General features: G+C 52.3%; 2 protein-coding genes across 10 annotated transcripts; both read left to right on the top strand.

Moving 5' to 3' along the window:
* The first annotated feature begins 7311 nt into the window (after window positions 1-7311).
* Window positions 7312-11615, top strand: COMMD4 (COMM domain containing 4). 9 transcript variants are annotated; one of them, XM_025390284.1, is made up of 8 exons: window positions 7342-7408; window positions 9397-9468; window positions 9687-9752; window positions 9978-10017; window positions 10320-10439; window positions 10600-10680; window positions 11047-11223; window positions 11310-11615. In XM_025390284.1, exons 1-8 carry the CDS (start codon window positions 7406-7408, stop codon window positions 11348-11350), a joined length of 600 nt encoding a protein of 199 aa, XP_025246069.1. In that variant the 5' UTR covers window positions 7342-7405; the 3' UTR covers window positions 11351-11615. The 9 variants fall into 9 exon arrangements, with proteins under 9 accessions (XP_025246071.1, XP_025246072.1, XP_025246074.1 ...); XM_025390286.1 differs by lacking the exon at window positions 9687-9752 and having other exon boundaries at window positions 7312-7408; XM_025390282.1 differs by lacking the exon at window positions 9397-9468 and having other exon boundaries at window positions 7400-7564.
* A 5099-nt stretch (window positions 11616-16714) lies between these two features.
* NEIL1 (nei like DNA glycosylase 1) lies at window positions 16715-24087 on the top strand. The gene is given in 12 exon segments (XM_025390260.1): window positions 16715-16787; window positions 16790-16949; window positions 17778-17788; window positions 17791-18232; window positions 20950-21069; window positions 21163-21226; window positions 21453-21552; window positions 22600-22727; window positions 23086-23113; window positions 23267-23328; window positions 23492-23657; window positions 23804-24087. Coding segments are annotated over 12 exon segments (1425 nt in total). The 3' UTR covers window positions 23875-24087.
* The last annotated feature ends 135 nt before the right edge of the window (window positions 24088-24222 follow it).

Below are 24222 nucleotides of genomic sequence, written 5' to 3'. Positions count from 1 at the left end.
GGAACGGTGATTCTGGGACGCAGGTTTTGCACATTCTGGTTTATTGCTTGGCTCGCTGCCACACAGGGATGGCACTGCTCCACACGCCATGCCCAAGAGATGTCCCACCTTATCTTTTTAAATCAAGCTGAATGTTCTCAGCTGACAGCATATCATCGGTGCTGCGGGGACTCACTCCCCACAACCTGAGATGAAGTGAGGCAGAGACTATGGAGCAGATTCGTGCTGAGTGCATTCGTCCTTCCTGATCCACACTGATGCTGGCCAGTGCTGTGTCTGAGCTGACAGAGGGCACTGATTCAGGAACTGGGCGGGGGGCAGTGCTGGAGAAATGCCCCCTCATCTCCCTTAGCTCCTCCTGTCCAGTCAACACTTAGCCACCAAGGCCCCTGAATTCCAGGCTCCAGTCACCACTACCAGGGTGCTGCATGGGAACAAAGTGTAGGCCCAGAACCTGGAATTCAGGTCACTCCTCCTTCCAGTCAAAGCCTCTGCCCCTCCCAGGTGATTCTAGCCTCATTCCTCCATGGGCCAAATATCCTAAACAAAGGCCTGGACAGGGGGTCTTTACCCAAGTGCCCAAAAAACACATGCAGAAAGGCTCTGTATGCCCCCTGTGGCCTGCCAGAGGTAAGAGCCTGCCCATCAAAATGCACAGTCCTGGTTCTTGCAGGGAGGTGAGGAGCAGAGGAAGAAAAGGTCCATCTCATTCTTTCAACAGGAACCTAAACTTGAGAAAGCCAGACGCAGTACATTTCTTAATCCTGATACTTTTATAACTGGTTACAGCGGGATCACATGCACAACTGTTTTCCAACATCTTTCAACTGGCCACATAACATCCTGTACCTTCTTTATTTTTTTATTTTTATTTTGTAAAGCCAGGGACAGTGGCTTATGCCTGTAATCTCAACACTTTCGGGGGCTGAGGCAGGAAGACTACTTGAGGCTGGGAGTTTGGGACCAGCCCAGGCAACATAGCAAGACCCAGTATACAACAGAGAAAGTCCCTGTCTCAAAAAATATCTTTTCCAAGTGCAGTACCATGATCACAGCTCATCGTAGCCTCCAACTCCCAGGCTCAAGTGATACTCCCACCTCAGCATCTGGGATTCTCAGAGCACACTGCCACATCTGGCTGATGTTTTAATTCAGTCTCACTATGCTGCCCAGGCTGGTCTTGAACTCCCGGCCTCAAGAGATCCTCCCAGTGTGACCTCACAATGCACTGGGGTTACAGGCATGAGCCACCATGCAGCCCCTGCAAAACGTAACTGTTCTTCAGGTGCTTCTTTTGGACCTCCTAGCTAGACTGCCATTGGCAAATACTAGTTTGTTATTTTCCCACATTTACGTTAATGGATTTCCCATGTTTTATTTGTCTAGTCTAGGGTTTCTCAATAGCAGCACTATTGCTGTTTTGGGCTGGATAATTCTTTGTTATGGAGCTGTTTGCGCCTCGCAGGATGTTTAATCAGCATCCCCAGCCTCTGCCTGCCACATGCCAGTAGCACTCCTCAGTGTGACAGCCAAAATGATTTCAGATATTGTCAAATATCCCCAGGGAGGCAAAATCACCTCCAGTTGAGAACTGCTGACCTAAAAACCTCTGGAACAATGTTAGATCATGGTAATGATAGCACATACTGCTCCTGATCTTTTTTTTTTTTTTTTTTTTGAGACAGAGTCTCACCTCTGTCACCCAGGCTGGAGTGCAGTGGCACGATCTTGGCTCACTGCAAGCTCTGCCTCCCAGGTTCACGCCATTCTCCTGCCTCAGCCTCCAAGTAGCTGGGACTACAGGCGTGCACCACCATGCCCGGCTAATTTTTTGTATTTTTTAGTAGAGATGGGGTTTCACCGTGTTAGCCAGGATGGTCTCAATCTCCTGACCTCGTGATCCGCCCGCCTCGGCCTCCCAAAGTGCTGGGATTACAGGCTTAAGCCACCACACCCGGCCTGCTCCTGATCTTAATAGGAATACCTCTAGCATTAAAGTATAGTAGTACCTGTATACTACTGTCTGGGCTGTGATTAGTACACTGTATTAGTCTGTTGCGGGAAGTCAGGGACCCCGAACAGAGGGACCAGCTGAAGCTGCAGCAGAAGAACATAAATTGTGAAGATTTCATGGACATTTATTAGTTCCCCAAATTAATACTTTTATAATTTCTTACACCTGTCTTTACTGCACTCTCTGAACATAAATTGTGAAGATTTCATGGACACTTATCACTTCCCCAGTCAATACCCTTGTGATTTCCTATGCCTGTCTTTACTTTAATCTCTTAATCCCGTCATCTTCTTTGTAAGATGAGGACATATGTCACCTCAGGACTCTGCGATGATTGCATTAACTGAACAAATTGTTTGTAGAGCATGTGTGTTTGAACAATATGAAGTCTGGGCACCTTGAAAAAAGAACAGGATAACAGCAATCTTCAGGGAACAAGAGAGATAAGACTTCTGGTCACCAGTGAGCAAAGTGGAACAGAGCCATATTTCTCTTCTTTCAAAAGCAAATAGGAGAAATATCGCTGAATTCTTTTTCTCAGCAAGGAACACCCCTGAGAAAGAGAATGAGCCCTGAGGGTAGGTCTATAGATGGCCCCCTTAAGGCAACCGCCTTTGACGGTCAAAGCTTTTACGGTCAAAGCGAAAGGATGAAATAAGCCCATCTCCTGTAACACTCCCAGGCTTATTAGGACTGAGGAAATTCCCACCTAATAAATTTTGGTCAGACAGGTTGTCTGCTCTCAAACCCTGTTTTCTGATAAGATGTTATCAATGACAATGTGTGCCTGAAACTTCATTAGCAATTTTAATTTCACCCCATCCTGCGGTCCTGCTATCTCGTACTGCCTCCACTTGCTTTGTGATATTTTATTACCTTGTGAAGTATGTGATCTCTGTGACCCACACCCTATTCATGCACTCCCTCCCTTTTGAAAATCACTAATAAAAGCTTGCTGGTTTTACGGCTCAGGGAACATCACAGAACCTGCCGACATGTGATGTCTCCCCTGGACACCCAGCTTTAAATTTCTCTCTCTTGTGCTCTTTCCCTTTATTTCTCAAACCAGCTGAGATGCCTAGGAAATAGAAAAGAACTCACGTTAACCATTGCGAGTGGGTTCTCCTGACATTAGTCCATTCTCATGCTGCTATGAAGAAATACCCAAGACTGGGTAATTTATAAAGAAAAGAGGTTTAAGTTGACTCACAGTTCTGCATGGCTGGGGGGGCCTCAGGAAACTCACAATTATGGCAGAAGACACCTCTCCACAGGGCAACAGGAGAGAGAAGGAGAGCCAAGCAAAGGGGAAAACCTGTAATTAAAACCATCAAATCTCGAGAGAATTCACTCACTATCACGAGAACAGCCCCCATGATTCAATTATCTCCACCTGGTCCCACCCTTGACACGTGGGGATTATTGCAATTCAAGGTGAGATTTGGTTGGGGATGCAAAGCCAAGCCATATTATATCCTTTATATTAGCATACTGTATCAAAGTATAATTTTCTTCTTTTTTTTTTTTTTTTTTTTTTTTCAGAGTCTTGCTCTGGCTCTGGCTGGAGTGCAGTGGCATGATCTCAGCTAACTGCAACCTCCGTCTCCTGGGTTGAAGTAATTCTTGTGCCTCAGCCTCCCAAGTAGCTGGAATTATAGGTGTGTGCCACCCCCAAGCTAATTTTGATTTTTTTTTAGTAGAGATGGGGTTTTGCCATGTTGGCCAGGCTGGTGTCAAGCTTGTGGCCTCAAGTGATCTGGCCACTTTGGCCTCCTGAAGTGCTGAGATTACAGGCGTGAGCCACTGCACCCAGCCTGAAGTGTAATTTTCACAATGTGAAAAGCATGACTTTCATACAAATAATGAAGGAATATGTATAAGATATTTTCTTTAATTCGCAAGGGCGTCAGCAACATGGTGAAGCTAGTTCAAGGAACTTTTTGAGAGACAGTGTCTGTAGTGCTCCAGGAAGGGCATTCTGAAATGTATTCTGATTTAGAGAAAAAACTTGCTAATATCTTACAGTGAGGCTGGGCCTGGTGGCTCACGCCTGTAATCCCACCACTTTGGGACGTCAAGGCCGGCAGATCACCAGAGGTGAGGAGTTCAATACCAGCCTGGCCAGGATGTTGAAACCCTGTCTCTACTAAAAATACAAAAATTAGCCAGGTGCAGTGGCGGGCGCCTGTAGTCCCAGCTACTTGGGAGGCTGAGGCAAGAGAATCACCTGAACCCTGGAGGCGGAGATTGCAGTGAGCTGAGATCCTGCCACTGAACTCCAGCCTGGGCAACAGAATGAGATTCCATCTCAAAAAAAAAGGTGGGGGGGCCGGGTGCGGTGGCTCACGCCTGTAATCCCAGTACTTTGGGAGGCCGGGGCAGGCGGATCAACTGAGGTCAGGAGATCGAGACCATCCTGGCTAACACAGTGAAACTCCATCTCTACTAAAAATACAAAAAAATTAGCTGGGCGTGGTGGCGGGTGCCTGTAGTCCCAGCTGCTTAGGAGGCTGAAGCAGGAGAATGGCGTGAACCCAGGAGGCGGGGGTTGCAGTGAGCCGAGATCGCGCCACTGCACTCCAGCCTGGGCTACAGAGCAAGACTCCATTTCAAAAAAAAAAAAAAACTCATATTGGGAAATAAAACTGACATCTTTGGGCGTTATCTTCTCTACTGGACAGAAACCTCTAAGTTAACATATACACATATCTCAAGAATATTCATAACATATTATCTAGTATATTTCCCTACATTAGTGGTTTTCAAAGCATGGTCTCAAGTTGGAAGCATGAGCGTCACCTGGAAACACAGACATGCAATGCTCAGGCCCCAACTCAGTCCTATTGAGTTAGAAACTGGTGTGGGGCCCAGCAGCTGGTTTCACAAACCCTGCAGGTGATTATGATGCACTCTAATGTGTGAGAACCACTGCTCTAAACAGTGAAATCATCTTTTTTTTTTTTTTTTGAGACGGAGTCTCACCCTGTTGCCCAAGCTGACTGAAATGCAGTGGTGTAATATCAGCTCACTGCAAACTCTACTTCCTGGATTCAAGTGATTCTTGTGCCTCAGCCTCCCGACTGGCTGGAATTACAGGCACCCACCACCACACCCTATTTTTTTTTTTTTTTTCCAGTAGAGACGAGGTTTTGCCATGTTGGTCAGGCCACTGGTCTCAAACTCCTGACCTCAGGTGATCTGCCTGCCTTGGCCTCCCAAAGTGCTAGGATTACAGGCATGAGCCACTGTGCCCAGCCTTTTTTTTTTTTTTTTTGAGATACTCTCATTCTGTCGCTCAGGCTGGATGGAGAATAGTGGCACCATCATGGTCCACTGCAGCCTCCACCTCCCAGGCTCAAGAGATCCTCTCACGTCAGTCTCTTAGGTAGCTGGGACGACACATGTGCACCAGCACAAGTGGGTAATGTTTTGTAGAGATTGGGGTCTCCCTATGTTGTGCAAGCTGGTCTAGAACTCCTGGGTTCAAGCGATCCACTGGCCTTGGCCTGCCAAAGTGCTATGGTTACAGGTCTTATGTTCTTAAAAAAAATTTTGACATGGTATAGGATAGTCTAGTAACTTAATGTACTGTTGTTTTCAACAGGCTAGTGGTTATGATTTGTAAAAGAACTCTTCGGGGCCGGGCGCGGTGGCTCAAGCCTGTAATCCCAGCACTTTGGGAGGCCGAGACGGGCGGATCACAAGGTCAGGAGATCGAGACCATCCTGGCTAATCTGGTGAAACACCCTCTCTACTAAAAAGAAATACGAAAAACTAGCAGGGCGAGGTGGCGGGCACCTGTAGTCCCAGCTACCCGGGAGGTGGAGTTTGCAGTGAGCTGAGATCCGGCCACTGCACTCCAGCCTGGGCGACACAGCCAGACTCCCTCTCAAAAAAAAAAAAAGAACTCTTTGGAAATGAGCTCAATTTTACCATGAATTGGGACACTTTCCATTTCTTTCTATTCTAGAGAGCAGTTTACTTGTCATGAGCTCTGTCTTTTGAAGACTCGAAAGCCTGCAACAATAAAACCAGCTGCACCTGGTGCATGGGATGGGCATGGAATTGAGGACAGAGCTCAAACTACGGTCAGCCCTCTGTATCCTCGGGTTCTGGATCGTTGGATTTAACCAACTGTGCATCGAAAATATTTGGAAAAAAGTAAAACAATAAAAAAAAAAAACACAGGCTGGGTGCAGTGGCAGGTGCCTGTAGTCCCAGCTACTCCGGAGGCTGAGGCAGGAGAATGGCATGAACCCGGAAGGCAGAGCTGGCAGTGAGCGGAGATCACTGCCACTGCACTCCAGCCTGGGCGACAGAGCAAGACTCCGTCTCAAAAATAAAAATTTTTTAAACTTTATAACAGCTATTTACAAAGCATTTACGTTGTATTAGGTATTATAGTAATATAGAGATGATTTAAAGTATACGGAAGGATGTGTATAGTTATATGCAAATACTATGCCATATTATTTCAGGGACTTGAGCATCTGTGAATTTTGGTATCTCTGGGGTCCTGGAACCAACATCCTGAGGTTACCAAGGGACGACTGTTTTCAATTTCTTCTTTGGTTATTGGTCTATTCTCTAATGTGTTTTTGTTGTTTTATCTTTCTGTTTTTGCCTCTTCAAGTCAATGTCGGAAACTTAGTTGTTCTAGTCTACGCATTTGCTCAGTTACCAGTAAGCTGACTACCAATGCAATCTAAGCAACTTATTTTTCTTCCCCATCAGATTGGCAAAAATTAAGATAAGCATCTATTGATGTTGAAGCCCTAGGGCGGTTTCCTGAGTATGTTAATTACGACAGCCCTTTTTCTAGGCACCTAGAAGATTCATCAAAATGAAATAAAATACCCCTGCACTTGAAGAAGTTATCTGGTTATTTCCTTATCTGGGTGCTGGTTATGTGAGCTCCACAGTTGACGAAAACATTAAGCTTTATATTTATAATAGGTACAATTTTCTGTATATGTAGTACATTTCAACAGTTTTTAAAATGTCTTTTGCCACAGCCCGCAGCTGTGTATAATACTATTTGCTTAACAGTGGAAAACATGGCAATGACCTGAATCCCCCTGGCTCCCAGGATCCTACCCCCTTAAGTTAAACAAATGAAATAACTTCCACTGTCTTTCCTAATGTCTTAATTCAGTCCTCAGTTAAACTGGCGGTTGGCGCCAGTTTTGTCCAGGGAAGGATTCTGGGAGACAGAAGAGGAGACGCCAGCAGTTCGCTGCGGGAACCTCCAGTGGGCTGCGGTCCGCTCCCAGTCTCACTCGAGCAGGCCCCGCCCTCCCAGAGGCGGTTAGTCCCAGTCACGTGATCATCGACTCAGCTGACCCTGCGGGACCGGAAAAAGGAATTCCCGGGCCCTAGCTTCCTGGCGCGATGGTGAGGCACCAGGGACTAAGCGAGGGTTAGGTTGCTGGAGCGGGAATGAGGGGGCGCCAAGTGGCTCCGGAAACGGGGCGGGGGGGGGGGGGGGGGGTTGTCTGTCCTGGCCTCTCGGCAAACACAGTGTGTGCGGGCGTGAGGGCTGTGGGTCTGGTAGAGAAAAGTCCACCGCCATCCCGCTCCCCAGCCGGAGGCGGGGGTTGGGGGGCGGGTAAGACAGAGCAGGTGGGTCGGCTTAGAGTCCCTGTGCTTCCCTAGCGAAAGGAAGGGCCCCTGTCTCCCGGGGCAGGAACCAGGGCTTATCTCGAGCTGGGAGTCCTTTCAGGTCTTCCCCAGCTCCAAGAGGACCTCCCAAGGACACCCCCTTCCCCAGCCCTGCTGTGGGACTTAGACAAGAATGTGCTTAGACTCAGGCTCACTCTTGCACACTGTTAGGAAGCCCCTCCGCTCTTTCCAGAGCCGGAAAGTAGTAGTTCTGGGGTTGAGATCCATCCACCCCTCCCCCCCTCCCCCCTCCCCCCACCCCCCACCCATCCATCTCCCCATCCATCCATACGTTCTAAGTGCCTAGTCTATACCGTGAAGTGTGCTAGGCACTGGGAGGACTTGAGCTGCCTGGGGAAGGGGAAATCGGAGGCTTGAACTGGCAGTCATAGTTAAGGCTCCGGGGGCAGAGACCTAACCACGCCTTGTGTGTAGTGCTAAGGGGGGCTCCCTGAGGGTGCCATCAACCTTAAAGGCGGATGGCAGGAGCTGGCTGGCTGAAGTACAGTTTGTGTACCAGGGGTTGGGAGGCAAGGGTGGGAGGCGTGTGTCTTCAGACAGGGAACAGCATGTGCAGAGACCAGGTTAGAAAGAGCATGGCTCCCCAGGAATGCATGCATTTCCCATAGCTGGGAGAGTATCATCTGGAGGTTAGGGAAAGATGAGGTTGCATAAGTAAAGATCAAATCTTCCTGGCTCTTGGATCACCACAATCAAGATAATGAATATATCCACGCGCCCTCAAAATTTCTTTGTGTGAGGGGCTATTTTAAGAAGTATAATAAAGAAGGGCTGTCCTGGCCGGGCGCGGTGGCTCATGCCTGTAATCCTAGCACTTTGGGAGGGTAAAGAGGGTGGATCACCTGAGGTGAGGAGTTTGAGACCAGCATGGCCTGGGCAACGGAGGGAGACTCTGTCTTATTTTTTTATTTTTTATTTTTTTAAAAAAGAAGGGCTGATCTGATGAGGTGTCACTTAAAGGATAGCAAGCCACTGGCTCATGCCAGTAATCCCAACACTTTGGGAGGCTGAGACGGGCGGATCAACTGAGGTCGGGAGTTCAAAACCAGCCTGGCCAACATGGTGAAACCCTGTCTCTACTAAAAATACAAAATTAGCTGGGTGTGGTGGCACATGCCTGTAATCCCAGCTACTTGGGAGGCTGAGGCAGGAGAATCACTTGAACCTGGGAAGCGGAGATTGCACCATTGCATTCCAGCCTGGGCAACAAGAGTGAAACTCTGTCTCAAAAAAAAAAAAAAAAAAAGGGATACCAAGCCACACAGAGTGCAGCAGGCATGGAGGCAGGAGCAAGGCTGGTGTCCCCGAGCAGCAGCAGGGAAGCCGGAGTGGCTGGAGTTGTGTGGGTATGGGGAAGAGGGGAGAGAGGTCACTCATCTGTGTGAGGCAGAGGACTTTGTTTTATCCCCTGCAGTACCCCTAGCACTTAAGAGTGGGAGCTAGTACAGAGAAGGTGCTCGATTGATGTTTGCTGAGCAGACAGATGCCTGGAGTAGACCTCGGAGCAGGGTTTGGTGGCAGGGTGGGTCAGGAGAGAGTTCACTCAACAGCCTGGTGATAGGGGAGAACAAGAGGCCAGAGGGTATCCACCTATGATGGGGACCAGGGGTCCCTGCCGGGCAGCAGTGTGGGAGACACACGGATCCTGGCCACACCTCAGCCCTCCCTCCAGCCTGATTACCTGCCTCCCTCCCTTGCAGAGGTTCCGGTTCTGTGGTGATCTGGACTGTCCCGACTGGGTCCTGGCTGAGATCAGCACGCTGGCCAAGATGGTTGAGTGCACAGGGTCTAGTCTGGGTGGAGGAGGGGCGCTGGGCTGGGGATTGTGGGTGTAGAGGATGGTGAGGTTTCTGGGGTTAGGGCCTCAGTGCTCTCAGCCTGTGCTACCATGCTTTGTGACCGTGATCAGCGGCTGGCCTGCTCTGAGCCAGTCCCCAGGAAGGAGGGGTGAGGTTCGCCAGCCTGGCTGATGTAAGGACTTCCCTTCCAGTCCTCTGTGAAGTTGCGGCTTCTCTGCAGCCAGGTACTAAAGGAGCTGCTGGGGCAGGGAATTGATGTGAGTACAAGACCCAGCACCCCATTGTCCCATGACCTTATGACCCCCAGTGCCCTGAAGCTCTGCACTAGGCCCAGGGAGACAGGTGACCCAGCCTGTCAACCTCTCTAGGCACCTCCCATACTTCTTTCCAGCCTGTCTGTTCCTTATCACAGGACCCAAGCTGGGGGTGAGGGGCTGGTGAGCACGGGCCTGGCACCCCCTGAAGGTCTCCTTTCCCTATAGTATGAGAAGATCCTGAAGCTCACGGCTGACACCAAGTTTGGTGAGTACCCCGCTGAGTCCACAGGCCCCAGGCAACCCTGGGACCTCGGCCTGGTGCCTGGTATAGAGGGACCCCCCCACCCCTCCCTGCTGCATCGTTAACTTACCTTCCCTAGTGGAGAAGCATGAGGGAAAGAAAGACATTGACAGTCCCACCTTCCTGTTCTCTGCCAGCTCCTGGTGGAGCAGGAGCAGTGCCTGTGGCTCCAGGAGGCCTGGGAGCTTTGAGCTGAAGTTAATAGGGCAACAGGGAGGTGGCTGGGCCCACAGTGACACCCCCTGTCCCACCCACGGGTCCTTCAGAGTCCGGCGATGTGAAGGCCACAGTGGCAGTGCTGAGTTTCATCCTCTCCAGTGCGGCCAAGCACAGTGTCGATGGCGAATCTTTGTCCAGTGAACTGCAGCAGCTGGGGCTGCCCAAAGGTATGGGTTGTGGGTGGGCAACTGGGCAGCCTGTGGGCCAAGGGCTGCTAGAGAGGGGGCCAGGCCCTGTGACCCTATGGTGTACCCTGCCCTGGCTGGGCCAGGAACCCAAGCCCAGCCCCCACCTGCTACCTCCAGAGCTACTCCATTCTACCCCCAGAGCACGCGGCCAGCCTGTGCCGCTGTTATGAGGAGAAGCAAAGCCCCTTGCAGAAGCACTTGCGGGTCTGCAGCCTACGCAGTAAGTATGAGGCCAGCCAGGGTCTGGGCTCATTCTAGAAGGTGCATGCAGCATGCAAAGTGCTAGTTCCAGGGAGATGACTTAACCATGGTCACATGGTTACTAGCAGCCATAGAGCTGGGACCTGGCCCTGGGTCTCCTGACTCCAGTCCAGAGTCCAGCCAAGACCTCTTGCCACTGAGGTCTGCTGTAGGTGATCCGAACTGATTATCAGGCACCTGCCCTGTTATGAGCCTGGGTCAGCAGGATGGGAGCTTCTTAGAGGCCACATAGCCTTGAAGGGTTGAGAGCTTAGCCAGGGTGTCAGCTGAGAGCCACTTGGCTTGCCTGCCTTTGGTCCTGAGAGCCACCCACCCTATCTCACAGTGAATAGGTTGGCAGGCGTGGGCTGGCGGGTGGACTACACCCTGAGCTCCAGCCTGCTGCAGTCCGTGGAAGAGCCCATGGTGCACCTGCGGCTGGAGGTGGCAGCTGCCCCAGGGACCCCAGCCCAGCCTGTTGCCATGTCCCTCTCAGCAGACAAGTTCCAGGTCCTCCTGACAGGTGAGGCTCAGCTTTCCTCGACGGGTGAGAGGCTCTCCCAGATCCTGCCTGACTGCCTCCCGGCTGCTCACCTCTTCCCTCTACAGAACTGAAGCAGGCCCAGACCCTAATGAGCTCCCTGGGCTGAGGAGAAGGGCATTCCAGGCCTGTGTGAAGCCGCCCTGCCTGTATGGAATCACTCCCTCTGAACTGCTCTTCAGGAGGCAGCCCTAGTTCTAGGATGCCGAGGTCCTGGCCTGGACTCTGGCCTCCCAGATCCCCAGCTGCCTCACTTCTCTCTTGAGAACTCGGCTCAGGGCTCCTGAGGACGTTTCCCAGCATTACCTTCCCTTCCCTCGAAAGGCAATTGGCTGTTTTCATGAGCAGGAAAAATAAACAGAAGTATAAAGGAATGTGTGCAGGGGTTCTGTTTGGGTTCAGATCAAGGGTTTTGGTGAGAGAAACAAGTGACATACAGGCCTCCTTGGTCCATCGCTCATTTTCTTTTCTCAGTTGCTGATTGAAGGAGGTCACAGGTGAGGCCAACTGAGGACCAAAATGCATCTGCTTGTCTAATGAGAGGAAAATCAGGGTTCTGTCTCCCAGACCTGGGATGCTCTTGGCTCTGCTGTCTTTGCCCTCTGGCCATGTCCTCAGGCTAGCAGCAAGTTGGCTGCCCCAAAGCCAAATGCCCCTTGTACAGAAAGGAGATTGCCCTTGTTTCACTGCCATCTTTTATTTATTTATTTATTTAGAGATGGAGTTTTGCTCTTCTTGCCCAGGTTTCACTGCCATCTTATTTATTTAGAGACGGAGTTTCACTCTTCTTGCCCAGGCTGGAGTACAGTGGTGCGATCTCGGCTCACCACAACCTCTGCCTCCTGGGTTCAAGCAATTCTTCTGCCTCAGCCTCCTGAGTAGCTGGGATTACAGGCATGTGCCACCGTTCCCAGCTAATTTTGTATTTTTTTTTTTTTTAGTAGAGACGAGGTTTCTCCATGTTGGTCGGGCCGGTCTTGACCTCAGGTGATCCACTTGCCTTGCCCTCCCAAAGTGCTGGGATTATAGGTGTAAGCCACTGCACCTAGCCACTGCCATCTTCTTTAGGAAGAGAGAAGCGACCATGCCTGAACCACTCATTGGCAAGAGGAACATTGCCAATGTTATGGACTGAATGTTCATGTTCCTCCAGAATTCATATGCTGAAGCCTTTGTCCACATGCACACACCACCAGATAAGGACCATGTGAGCATACAACAAGAAGGTGGCTGTCTACAAGGCCAGGATGAGGGCTGTCAGCAGGAACTGAGTCTGCTGGCACCTTGATCTTGAACTTCCCAGCCTCCAGAACTGTGAGAAAGAAATCTCTGTGGTGTAAGCCACCGGTCTGTGGCATTGTTATAGCAGCTCGAGAAGACTAAGGCAGATGGGCTCCCAGGACCGGCCCAGACCAGCCAGGGCCCCTTGTAGAAAAGGCTGATGCCAAAGTTGGCACATGGAGGGTACAAGGAGGACCCGCCTGGAGTACCTTTCAGTGTAAGGAACCTATCAAAGAATAATCGCTTGTTCCACTGGCCAAAGATGAGACAATTTGAACATCAAAAGAGATAAGTACTGACTCTACTCCTGACTTCTGCTTCTGGAAAAATGAAGTAGGTGTTTTCCCTATTCCTCCCACTAAGTACAGTTAACAACCCTGGATGTTACATATAAAACAAACTAAAAGACTGAGCGATGGAGAGAAGGCAGCCTATCCTGGCCGGGATCCTCAGGACCTGAGGCTCCACACAGCAGAGAAATTCCTGGAATGTGGACCCCACGGCCCAGTCAGGTTGACACATAAAACTGATCATCACCGATCTGTAGGACTACACAAAAGTGCTAACATTCATGATTAGCGTCTCAGAAGGTTAAGGAGGAAGAGAGTGGAATGGAAAAAGTATTCAAAGAAATAATAACTAAAGGCCAGGTGCAGTGGCTCATGCCTGTAATCCCAGCACTTTGAGAGGCTGAGGTGGGAGGATTGCTTTAGACCTTGTGCCTGGCCTGAGCAACATAGGGAGACTCAGTCTCTACAAAAAAATAAAAAATTAGGTGGGCGTGGTGGTGCATGCCTGTAGTCTCAGCTACTCAGAAGGCTGAGGCGGGAGGATCAATCGCTTGAGCCCAGAAGTTTGAGACTGCAGTGAGCTGTATCATACCTCTGCACTCCAGCCTGGGTAACAGAGCTGAAACCGTGTCTCAAAAAAAAAAGTATATATAGACGTTGGAATACTATTCAGCCCTTAGAAAGCAGAAGGTTCTGTCATTTGTGACATGGATAAACCTAGACAACATGATGCTAAGTGAAATAAGCCAGGCACAGAGACACATACCACATCACCTCACTTACGCCTGGAATTGAAAAGAAGTCTTGGGGCAGTGGCTCGTGCCTGTAATCCCAGCACTTTGGGAAGCCAAGGTGGGAGGATCGCTTAAGCCCAGGAGTTTGAGACCAGGCTAGGCAACATGGCAAACCTGTCTCTATAAAAAATAAACAAAATTAGCTGGGTGTGATGGTACATGCCTGTAGTACCAGCTACTTGGGAGGCTGAGGTGGGAGGATTGCTTAAGCCAGGGAGGTCAAGGCTGCAGTGAACCATGATAGTGCTCCTGCACTCCAGCTTGGGCAACAGAGTGAGACCCTGTCTCAAAAGAAAAAAAAAGCTAAATTCATAGAAGTCGACAGTAGAATGGTGGTTAGCAGAGGCTGGAGGAGAGAGGGGTGGGTTGTGGTCAAAAGGTACAACGTTCCAGTTAGGAGGAGGAAGTTCTGGTGGTTTATTGCACAGCGTAGTGACTAGCTAATAACCATGTATATTTCAAAATAGCTAAAAGAGGGTTTTAAATGTTCTCATCACAAATAAATGATATTTGAGGTAATAGATATACTAATTAGCCTGATTTGATCTTTTTTTGTTGTTTTTTCTTTTTTCTTGAGATGGAGTCTCACTCTGTTGCCCAGGCAGGAGAGAAGTGGAGTGATCTCGGCTCACTGCCGCCTCCACCTCCCGAGTTCAAGTGATTCTACTGCCTCACCCTCTGTAATAGCTGGGGCTACAGGCATGCACCATCACCCCTGGCTAATTTTTTGTATATTTTGTAGAGACAGGGTTTCACTATGTTGGCCAGGCTGTTTTTAAACTTCTGACCTCAGGTGATCCACCTGCCTCAGCCGCCCACAGTGCTGGGATTACAGGCATGAGCCACCGTGCCCAGCCAATTTGATCATTCCATAATATATACATGTAACAAAACATCACACTGTACCCCATAAATGTATACAGTTATTATTTGTCAATTAAAAATAAAATTATAGGTAAGTCAAACTGGTATTCTAAAAAATGTTCAACTAGCCACAGTTGGGCAAGAAGAAAAAAAAATGAAAACCGGAAATAAACAAAGTGATAAAAAAAAATCACAAGGAGACTAGCCTGAGCAACATGGAAAAACCCCATCTCTACAAAAAAAACCCAAAAATTAGTCAGGTGTGGTGGTATGCACCATTGTCCCAGCTACTCAGGACGCTGAGGTTGGAGGATCACCTGAGCCCAGGAGTTCGAGGTTGCAGTGAACAATGATCACACCACTGCACTCCAGCCTTGAGTGACAGAGTGAGACCCTGTCTCAAAATAAATAAATAAATAAATAAATAAATAAGAGCTTATCCTGTCTTTTTAGTCAGGATAACCAAATAGCCTTGGTCAATGAGGTAAAGCTATACTTGACAGATGGATTCTACCAAATATATTAAGAATGACAATTAGAAAATGACTTTCAGGCTGGACACGGTGGCTCACGCCTGTAGTCCCAACACTCTGGGAGGCCAAGGCGGGTGGATCGCTTGAGGTCAAGAGTTTGAGACCAGTCTTGGCAACGTGGTAAAACCCTGTCTCTACTAAAATATACAAAAAATTAGGCATGGTGGCTCCCGCCTGTAATCCTAGCTACTGGGAGGTCGAGGCTGCAGTGAGCCAAGATTGCATCATTGTACTCCAGCCTGGGTGACAGAGTGAGACCTGTCTCAACAACAACAACAAAAACCTAAAACTTTTATTTTATTTTCTTTTGAGACAGGATCTCAAAGCGAATTTTTGCATTTTTAGTAAAGACGGGGTTTCACCAAACCCCCATGTTGGCCAGGCTGGTTTTGAACTCCTGGCCTCAAGTGATTCACCCCCCCCTCGGCCTCCCATAGTGTTAGGATTACAGGCGTCAGCCACTGCGCCTGGCCAAAACCCCAAAACTTTATATTCATTGAATATCTACTACCCATTTCCTCCTTCCCGGCAGCTCCTGGCAACCACCATTCTACTTGCCGTTTCTATGTGTTTATTTAGATACCTCATATAAGTGGAACCATGAGGTATTTGTCTTTCTGGGTGTTTTTCCTTGTTTGTTTGTTTTATGAGACGGAGTCTCGCTCTGTCGCTAGGCTGGAGTGCAGTGGCACGATCTCGGCTCACTGCAACCTCCACCTCCCAGGTTCAAGCAATTCTCCTGCCTCAGCCTCCCGAGTGTCTGGGACTACAGGCGCCCACCACCACACCCGGATAAGCTGGACCTGACCTGGGTCCTGTTTGCTTCTCTATCTTCACCTCCCATCACTACCGGCAGCTACACTCCAGCTACACAGGACTTCTTTGAGTTCTTTCAGTGACCAATCTCTTTCTCGCCGCAGGGCTTTTTCACTGGCGGTTCCTTCCGCCCAACATGTCGGGTTTCTTCCTTTTTGCGGGCTGGTGCCTTCTGATTTCAGAGACTCTCTCCAACACAACCATCTGAAATGGGTCTGCCTCCCCCCCTTTTTTGTTGTTGTTGTTGCTTGGCTGCACTTCTGACCGGGCCGGCAGTGATGATGTTTGTTTATGAGTTAGGTCTGACTGTTCGTTGGTGCTTAGGATCCCCACCGAGTCCCTAGGGCATGCGCGTACCGCGCACCTGTGCACGCCCTGCGCGCACCTGCAAGTGACTCCGCTCTGGCTCGTCGCTGCTGTTTCCTCCTGGGGGTGCCGACCCTGTCCCAGGCTAGCTGGGTGACTTCCCCCAACCGCAGAGACAGCGGCGACCCGGAGCCTGAGACCTGCGCCCGCATCCCGCCGGCGCCAGGCAGTGGGAAGTCAGGTTCCTCCGCCACCTCCCAGCCAGGTAACTGCCCCGAAGCCTGCCCCACAGCCCGGAAGCCCCCCGCCCCCCAGCTCGGGGACCCCACCCCGAGGACTCGCTATCGCCTCCCTGAAGGACTACACCTCCCAGCGGCTCCCAGCGCGCTCCTGGGCGCCGCCCGTCCTGGCCGTAACCCTTTAGTGGCTGCAGTGGCGAGGAGGGGAATGGAGTGCGGGTTCCCGGGAAGGGGGCGTGTAGGATCGGGGTGCGGGGGGTGCGCTATAGGGCTAAGAAGAGGATGGGCTTTGGGGGGCCCTGAGGAGGAGGGGAGTCAGGAGTAACCGAGGACAGGGTTGCAGCGGGGGCATGGGGAGGGCGGGCCCTAGAGCGCCGCTCCTCCCCCAAACTAGGATTTGGAGCCTCACGTTCTCCCAGAAAACGAACCTGTGGGTGCCAGGCCAGGGGCGGCGCCCAGGTGCGGAGGGGGCAAGATACGGGCGTCTGCCGTCGCTAAGTGCCCCCTTCCACTTGAGGCACACCTTCGCCTCCGATCCCAAACCGCCCGGGGACAGAGGCAAGTGGCAAAGCGGGGAGGGCGAAGGTGAGGAGTGGGTACCCCCACCCCAGGGACCAGGCGCTGCCGCGGGCCCTTTGCTTCCCCCGGGCCCGGGGCCGGAGCTCGGGAAGCCCTTCCTGGTGCCTCCAGTCCTCCTGCGGAGCCATGGGGTCGGCTCCAGCGCACGGCAGCAGACCCCTCGCCTCGTCCTGGCCCCTGCCCTGACCCGGGGGCGGCCACGGGGGTGTCCGGCCCGTGGGGCAGGCCCGGGGCTCGCTGCGGCCTAGCGGCCGATCCCGCTGCTCCCTTGCGCCAGGCCGAGCTGCGTTTTCCCTCGGTGGTGCGCGTCCTAAGTGGGTGGGGTGGGGGGCGCAGGGAGGGGCGGCCACGCTACTCTAAGACCCTTTCACATGGTGGGAAGGCCCGGAGAAAGAGACAGCGTGTGCGGAGGGGGTGCCCCCTCAGACGGGGGGTCGGGAAGTCTCCCTCAAGTGTCCAGGACAGAGGGACAGCAGGGGCCAAGGCGGAGATGAGATCAGTGAGTGAGGGGAGCCCGGAAGAAGTGAGGCTGCAGCCGCGGCCCCGCAAGGGTTCGGACTTTCCTCTAAACGGGGCGGAAGCCCATGGAAGGAAGCGGTTAGCAGCAAGGCAGAGTCCTACCCCCTCTGCAGCCCCAGCTCCCAGTGCCCTGGGCTTTCCAGGCACTTGTCCGGGTAGGGGATTCAGGGCAGTGGCCAGGCCCGCACTTTCCTGCCAGCCTCAGCTGGCCACATGCCCCTCTGACCCTCCGAGTTCTCCTCTAAAAATGGGGCTGACAGCCCCTACCTCACAAAGTCCACACCGGGCTCCACCTGCTACCTTTCTCCCCAACAGGACTCCGCCGCCCCCCTCAGGATGCCTGAGGGCCCTGAGCTGCACTTGGCCAGCCAGTTTGTGAACGAGGCCTGCGGGGCGCTGGTGTTCGGCGGCTGCGTAGAGAAGTCCTCTGTCAGCCGCAACCCCGAGGTGCCCTTTGAGAGCAGTGCTTATCACATCTCAGCTTCAGCCCGCGGCAAGGAGCTGCGCCTGATACTGAGCCCTCTGCCTGGGGCCCAGCCCCCACAGGAGCCCCTGGCCCTGGTCTTTCGCTTTGGCATGTCCGGCTCTTTTCAGCTGGTGCCCCGCGAGGAGCTGCCACGCCATGCCCACCTGCGCTTTTATACGGCCCCGCCTGGCCCCCAGCTCGCCCTGTGTTTCGTGGACGTCCGCCGGTTTGGCCACTGGGACCTTGGGGGCAAGTGGCAGCCAGGCCGCGGGCCCTGTGTCTTGCAGGAGTACGAGCAGTTCAGGTAGGGCCAGCACCAGGTGTGATGAACATAGTCACACTCTGTTAGTGCCTTCTTGGTCAACAAAGGGCAAGTCCCTGCCCCTTCTGGGCCTCAGTCCCCTCATCTGCAGATCAAGACAGTGTCCCTGTCCTGGGTCAGCTCCCTGAGCCAATGGACATGGAAACTCAAAACTAATTGGAGGCCGGGTGTTGTAGCTCACGTCTGTAATCCCAGCATTTTGGGAGGCCGAGGCAGGTAGATCACTTAAGGTCAGGTCGAGACCAGCCTGGCCAACATGGTGAAACCCTGTCTCTACTGAAAATACAAAAATTAGCCGGGCATGGTGGCACATGCCTGTAACCCCAGCTACAGGCTGAGGCAATAAAATCGCTTGAGCCGGGGAGGCAGGGTTGCAGTGAGCCGAGATAGCACCACTCCACTGCAACCTGGGCAACAGAGCATGACTGTGTCTCAAAAAATAATGATAATAATAACTGATGGGGGAGGAGAGAGGAGAGTCAAGAGGAGGATGGGTAGGCACTGCCCTGAGGACATGTGGCCAGTTAGTGTCAGAGAAGCTGGGGCTCCCACTCACAATCCCACACCACCTCTCAGGGCTCCCAGGAGGCTGAGAAAGTAGAGGGGCTTTAACATGGTAAGTGAGGCTGAGAGGAATTGTTTCAAGGGGATGGGGAGGGGACTACCTCATGACATGGCTTCCGTCTTGGGCTTTGTGGTCTCCCACATCCGGCCTGCCCACTACTCTGTGTCCTGTGGTCTCCTCTGTGCCGCTTCCCTGCCTGCAGGAGGGTATAACAGCCCCACCTGGGATGTGATGCAGGTCACCTCAGATGGTACAGTGTTGGCCATTTCCTTTCCTCTGAAGAAAAAACGTGTATGAGTCTCTGCTTCGTGCCAGGCCTTGTTCTAGGGGCTCGGGGTACAGTAGTGAACAAGATGAATGTGGCCCCTGCTCCCACAGAACTGATGTTCACATAGGGTAGGGGAATGAGAAATGGACCCATGCCTGAGGAAAACCCAACAGGTGAAGGAGGTAGAGGATGACTTGGCCGAGGGTGGGGGTGCATTAGCAATGGCCACTCTAGGGAGGTTTGAGCTGAGGCCTGACTGATGAGAAGGAGCCAGCCAGAGGAAGGCATTGGAACTGACAAGAGTCACAAATGCAGAGGCCTGGAGTGGGCTTGGCAAGTTCTCCCCTTCTGGGGGACCCTGGGTGTCCGTTGGCCCTTAGGGGACTTGGATGCCTGTGGGATGGGTCGGGGATGTCTCTGGTGCCTTAGAAGGCCATTGACTCCTGGCCTTCCCATGTGTGAACCCCAAGCACATCCCCAGGGAAACATCTGTCTTTGGTTCTGGATTCCTCCAACCTCAGCCTTCCTGGGGAGTCACGCCACAAGTTAACTCTGCCAGCTGGCTCTGAAGTTTCTCTCAAACCGCGAGCATTTGGGCTGTTTTCTTAGTCCTCCAGCTGGGGCGTGTGGCGATTGGATTCCCACAGGGATCAGGGCACCTCCCAGGCTACCCTTGTACCTTCACCCCAGAACTCTGTCTTCTGGTCCACTCATCACACCCACTAGTCAGTCTTGCCACGACCCTTTTCCACAAAGAAACAAGATGCGCATCCTCCATGACCCTTGGAGGTGGGGTGGGGGCTGCTAGGGCCCTCACTGGTACCCCACATATCTGCTGCACAGAACCAGACAATATCCAGGATCTTGAGAAGAATGGACCCTAACAATGGCAAACCCACATATAGTCTCTAACCCACCACAAATGCTATACAGGGAGCTCCAGACTGCAAACGCACTTGAGGTCCTGTGGCCACACTGTTCTCATGTCCTGAGGAGTCTGAGGTGATAAACTCACAACCTCATATACAACCTTATGTTGCTTTTTTTTTGAGACAAGGGTCTCACTTTGTTGCCCAGGCTGGAGTGCAGTGGTGCCATCACAGCTCATTGCAGCCTCAACCTCCAGGGCTGAGGTGATTCTCCTACCTCAACCGCCTGAGTAGCTGGAACCACACGAGCACACCACTAAGTCCCTGGCTACTTTTTAAATTTTTGGTAGAGACGGAGTCTTCCTTGTTGCCCGGGCTGGTCTCCTGGGCTGAAGCAATCCTCCTGCTTCAGCTTCCCAGACTGCTGGGATTATAGGTGTGAGCCACCACACCAGCCTCACGTTACTTTAGATCAGTATTTTTCACCTTTCACAATGAATTTATTTTTAATTTTGTTTTTATTTTTTGAGATGGAGTCTCGCTCTGTGGCCCAGGCTGGAGTGCAGTGGCATGATCTCAGCTCACTGCAACCTCTACCTCCCTGGTTCCAGAGATTCTCCTGCTTCAGCCTCCCAAGTAACTGGGATTACAGGCACCCACCATCATGCCTAGCTAACTTTGTATTTTTAGTAGAGACAGGGTTTCACTATGTTGGCCAGGCTGGTCTCGACCTCCTGACCTCAAGTGATCTGCCTGCCACGGCCTTCCAAAGTGCTGAGATTACAGGCGTGATCCACCGTGCCCGGCCGTCCTATCACAATGAATTTAAATCCCATGATGTTCCCATTTAACAGACAGGAAAACTGGGGCAGGGAGAAGAGAAACTGGAACTCCCAGTTTCCTTCCCCTTGCACCCAGAAACAGGTTCTCTGAGCCCCTCTCCCCATCCCATGGAGAATGGGGATGGGTCTTATGCACCCAGACTGTGTCCCTCCAGGGAGAATGTGCTACGAAACCTAGCGGACAAGGCCTTTGACCGGCCCATCTGTGAGGCCCTCCTGGACCAGAGGTTCTTCAATGGCATTGGCAACTATCTGCGGGCAGAGATCCTGTACCGGTCAGCAAGCAGGCATGGGCATGGGGACTGGGGTGGGCCAGGTGTGCCCACATTCCCCACTGCCTAGCATGGCTTCCCCTCCCCCCACTACAGGCTGAAGATCCCTCCCTTTGAGAAGGCCCGTTCGGTCCTGGAGGCCCTGCAGCAGCGCAGGCCGGTGAGCCCAGAGAGGGATGGAGCACATGTGCTGGCACACTGGTGTCCATGTGGGCTGGCAAGGAGATGGGTGGGGTCAGGTGTCCCCAGCTTAGCTCAACAACGGGGGTGGGGAGGGGATGAACCACCCAAGGTCTGGCCAAGCTCACAGGGAAGGTCAGCTGCCTTTACATTGCCCCACTGACAGACAGGTCCTGCCCCTGCCCCTGCCCCTGCCCCTTCCTCAGAGCCTGAAGCTGACCCTCAGCCAGAAGATCAAGGCCAAGCTGCAGAATCCAGACCTCCTGGAGCTATGCCACTCAGTGCCCAAGGAAGTGGTCCAGTTGGGTGAGGCCAAAGATGGCGGTGACCTCTGCTTCAGCAAATGATTGTATAACCCTGGGGCACTTGTCCCTCTCTGGGCCTGATTCACTCATTTGGAAGTTTGTAGCCCTAGTTATTCAATGGACTAGGCCTCCTGACTTGTCAATAGTGTTTCCAGGCCGGACGCAGTGGCTGCCTGTAATCCCAGCACTTTGGGAGGCCGAGTGGGGTGGGTCACCTGAGGTCAGCAGTTCGAGACTATCCTGGCCAACATGGTGAAATCCCATCTCTACTAAAAATGCAAATGATTAGCCAGGTATGGTGGTGGGCACCTGTAATCTCAGTTACTTGGGAGGATGAGGCAGGAAAATCGCTTAAACCTAGGAGGTGGAGGTTGCAGTGAGCCAAGATCACGCCATTGCACTCTAGCCTGGGCAACAAGAGCAAAACTCCATCTCAAACGAAACGAAACAAAACTAAACATAGTGTTTCCTCCAAGCTGCCCATGAGACAGGCAGGACAGGGATTCTTTCATATATTCACACACACACACACACACACACACACACACACACACACACGTGTATATGTATTACTTTTGGTAGAGATGGGATCTTGCCATGTTGCCTGGACTAGCCTCAAACTGGGCTCAAGTGATCCTCCCACCTCTGCCTCTAAGTAGCTAGGACTACAGGCTCACACCACGACACCAGGCTAATTGTTAAATTTTTTTTTTTTGTAGAGACAGGATCTCCCTATGTTGCCCAGGCTGGTATTGAACTCCTGGCCCCTAGGGCTCCTCCCACCTAAGCTTCCCAAAGTGTTGGGATTACAGGTGTGGGCCACTGCACAGGGCCAGGACAAGGATTCTTAATCCCACTCCAGGATGGGAAACCCATGGCCGAGTGGGAAGAAACCAGCTGAGGTCACATCACCAGAGGAGGGAGAGTGTGGCCCCTGACTCAGTCCATCAGCTTGTGTAGCTGAGGTCTGGGCCAGGTCTAACCAGGCTCTCCACTCCTCCCAACCTGAGCCTGCCCTCTGATCTCTGCCTGTTCCTCTGTCCCACAGGGGGCAAAGGCTACGGGTCAGAGAGCGGGGAGGAGGACTTTGCCGCCTTTCGAGCCTGGCTGCGCTGCTATGGCATGCCAGGCATGAGCTCCCTGCAGGACCGGCATGGCCGTACCATCTGGTTCCAGGTTGGGCCCTACTGTTCACACAGGCAAACAGAGACCCCAGGAAGCTGATGCGTGGAAACGTGGGCTCACAAGAATTGGGGTGGAGATACTCAGGGCCTGTCTAGACCCTCCAAGGATCACACTGTTCCTGAGGGTCACATCCCTCCCCTCCCTTGCGTCCCAGGGTCGCAGCTAGTGGAAGTAGCCCAAGGGCAGGGCAGCTTTGCTGATGTGGACTCTGACATGGGAGAGGTCTTAGAGGCTTCCTGGGGGAGAAGCTACATTGATCTGGATGGGTGTGTGTGAGTCCCACCTCTCCAAGGAATACTGCCCCTGTGCCAACCCAGGCTGATTCTGAATTATCCCCATCCCATTTTAGGGGGATCCTGGACCCTTGGCACCCAAAGGTAAGCTACTCCTAATGTAATAGGCTAAGAGAGCAGAAAGGACTTCACACCTGCAAGGGCTACAGCACCCTTCTCCACTCTATCCCCCTGCAACCCTGGGAGTCACCCCTGGGCAGGATAGGACCCTCCAACTCCAACAGCAGTGTCCTGCAGGGCGCAAATCCCGCAAAAAGAAATCCAAGGCCACACAGCCGAGTCCTGAGAACAGAGTGGAGGTATCGCTGCCTGCTCCCGCCTCCTCTTCCCCTGCACTCTCCAGCCCTGGCTGCCCCTCCTAGGCAGCTGCCTTACCCTAAGAGGGCGGGGGGAATAGTGGGCCCTAACCAACCTCTAAACTGCTCTCTGAGCCCCTCAGGGACCCATGTCTCCTCCATCCAGGACCCTTCGCCTCCAAGCAAGGCCCTTTCCAGGACACGAAGGGCAAAGAGAGACCTTCCTGAGAGGACTGCAACTCAGCGGCCTGAGGGGACCAGCCTCCAGCAGGACCCAGAAGTTCCCACAGTGCCCAAGAAGGGGAGGAGAAAGGGACGACAGGCGGCTTCTGGTGGGCTTTCCTCATCACTCCCAGCAGCTGGCTCTACAGGAGAGGATGGGATGGTGGCCTAGGAGCGCGTGAACAAAGGTGGGGGAGAGGCTGCCACGGCAGCCCCTGGGAGTCTGAGCTCACCATCTTGCCTGTTCTTCCCCCAGGCCACCGCAGACCCCGGAAGGTCAAGGCTGACACCCCATCCTTGGACCCAGAGGGGACCTCAGCCTCTTAGCAGGAGGGTCTCCTTGCTGCACTCACCCTTTCTTATCTTGCCCTGAATCTTGGGGTCTGAATTCTTGGGAGCAGGCAATATCTGAAGGTGCAAACAGGCCCTATGGCTGTTCCCTGCACAACTCTCATGTTTTTAATTGTACCCCACCTTCCACATCTTTAAAGCTCATGTGAAAAATGCTGCATTTTTAATAAACTGATAAATTTGAACTTCTTGGCACCTCTTGGTCTGAGATGGCTAGGTAGGAAGGGCCTGCTGCCCAGTCCTGGGGACAGGAGGCCCAGCTCCTCACAAGGCAAAACTGAGCCCCCATACCAGTCCTCAAGTCTCTGGCTCTATCAGAGGACA

Source organism: Theropithecus gelada, chromosome 7a, assembly GCF_003255815.1.
Source record: "Theropithecus gelada isolate Dixy chromosome 7a, Tgel_1.0, whole genome shotgun sequence".
Taxonomy (NCBI): Eukaryota; Metazoa; Chordata; class Mammalia; order Primates; family Cercopithecidae; genus Theropithecus; species Theropithecus gelada.
The sequence above is the reverse complement of the archived record's forward strand: the minus strand, read 5'-3'. Positions and strand labels throughout refer to the sequence as shown.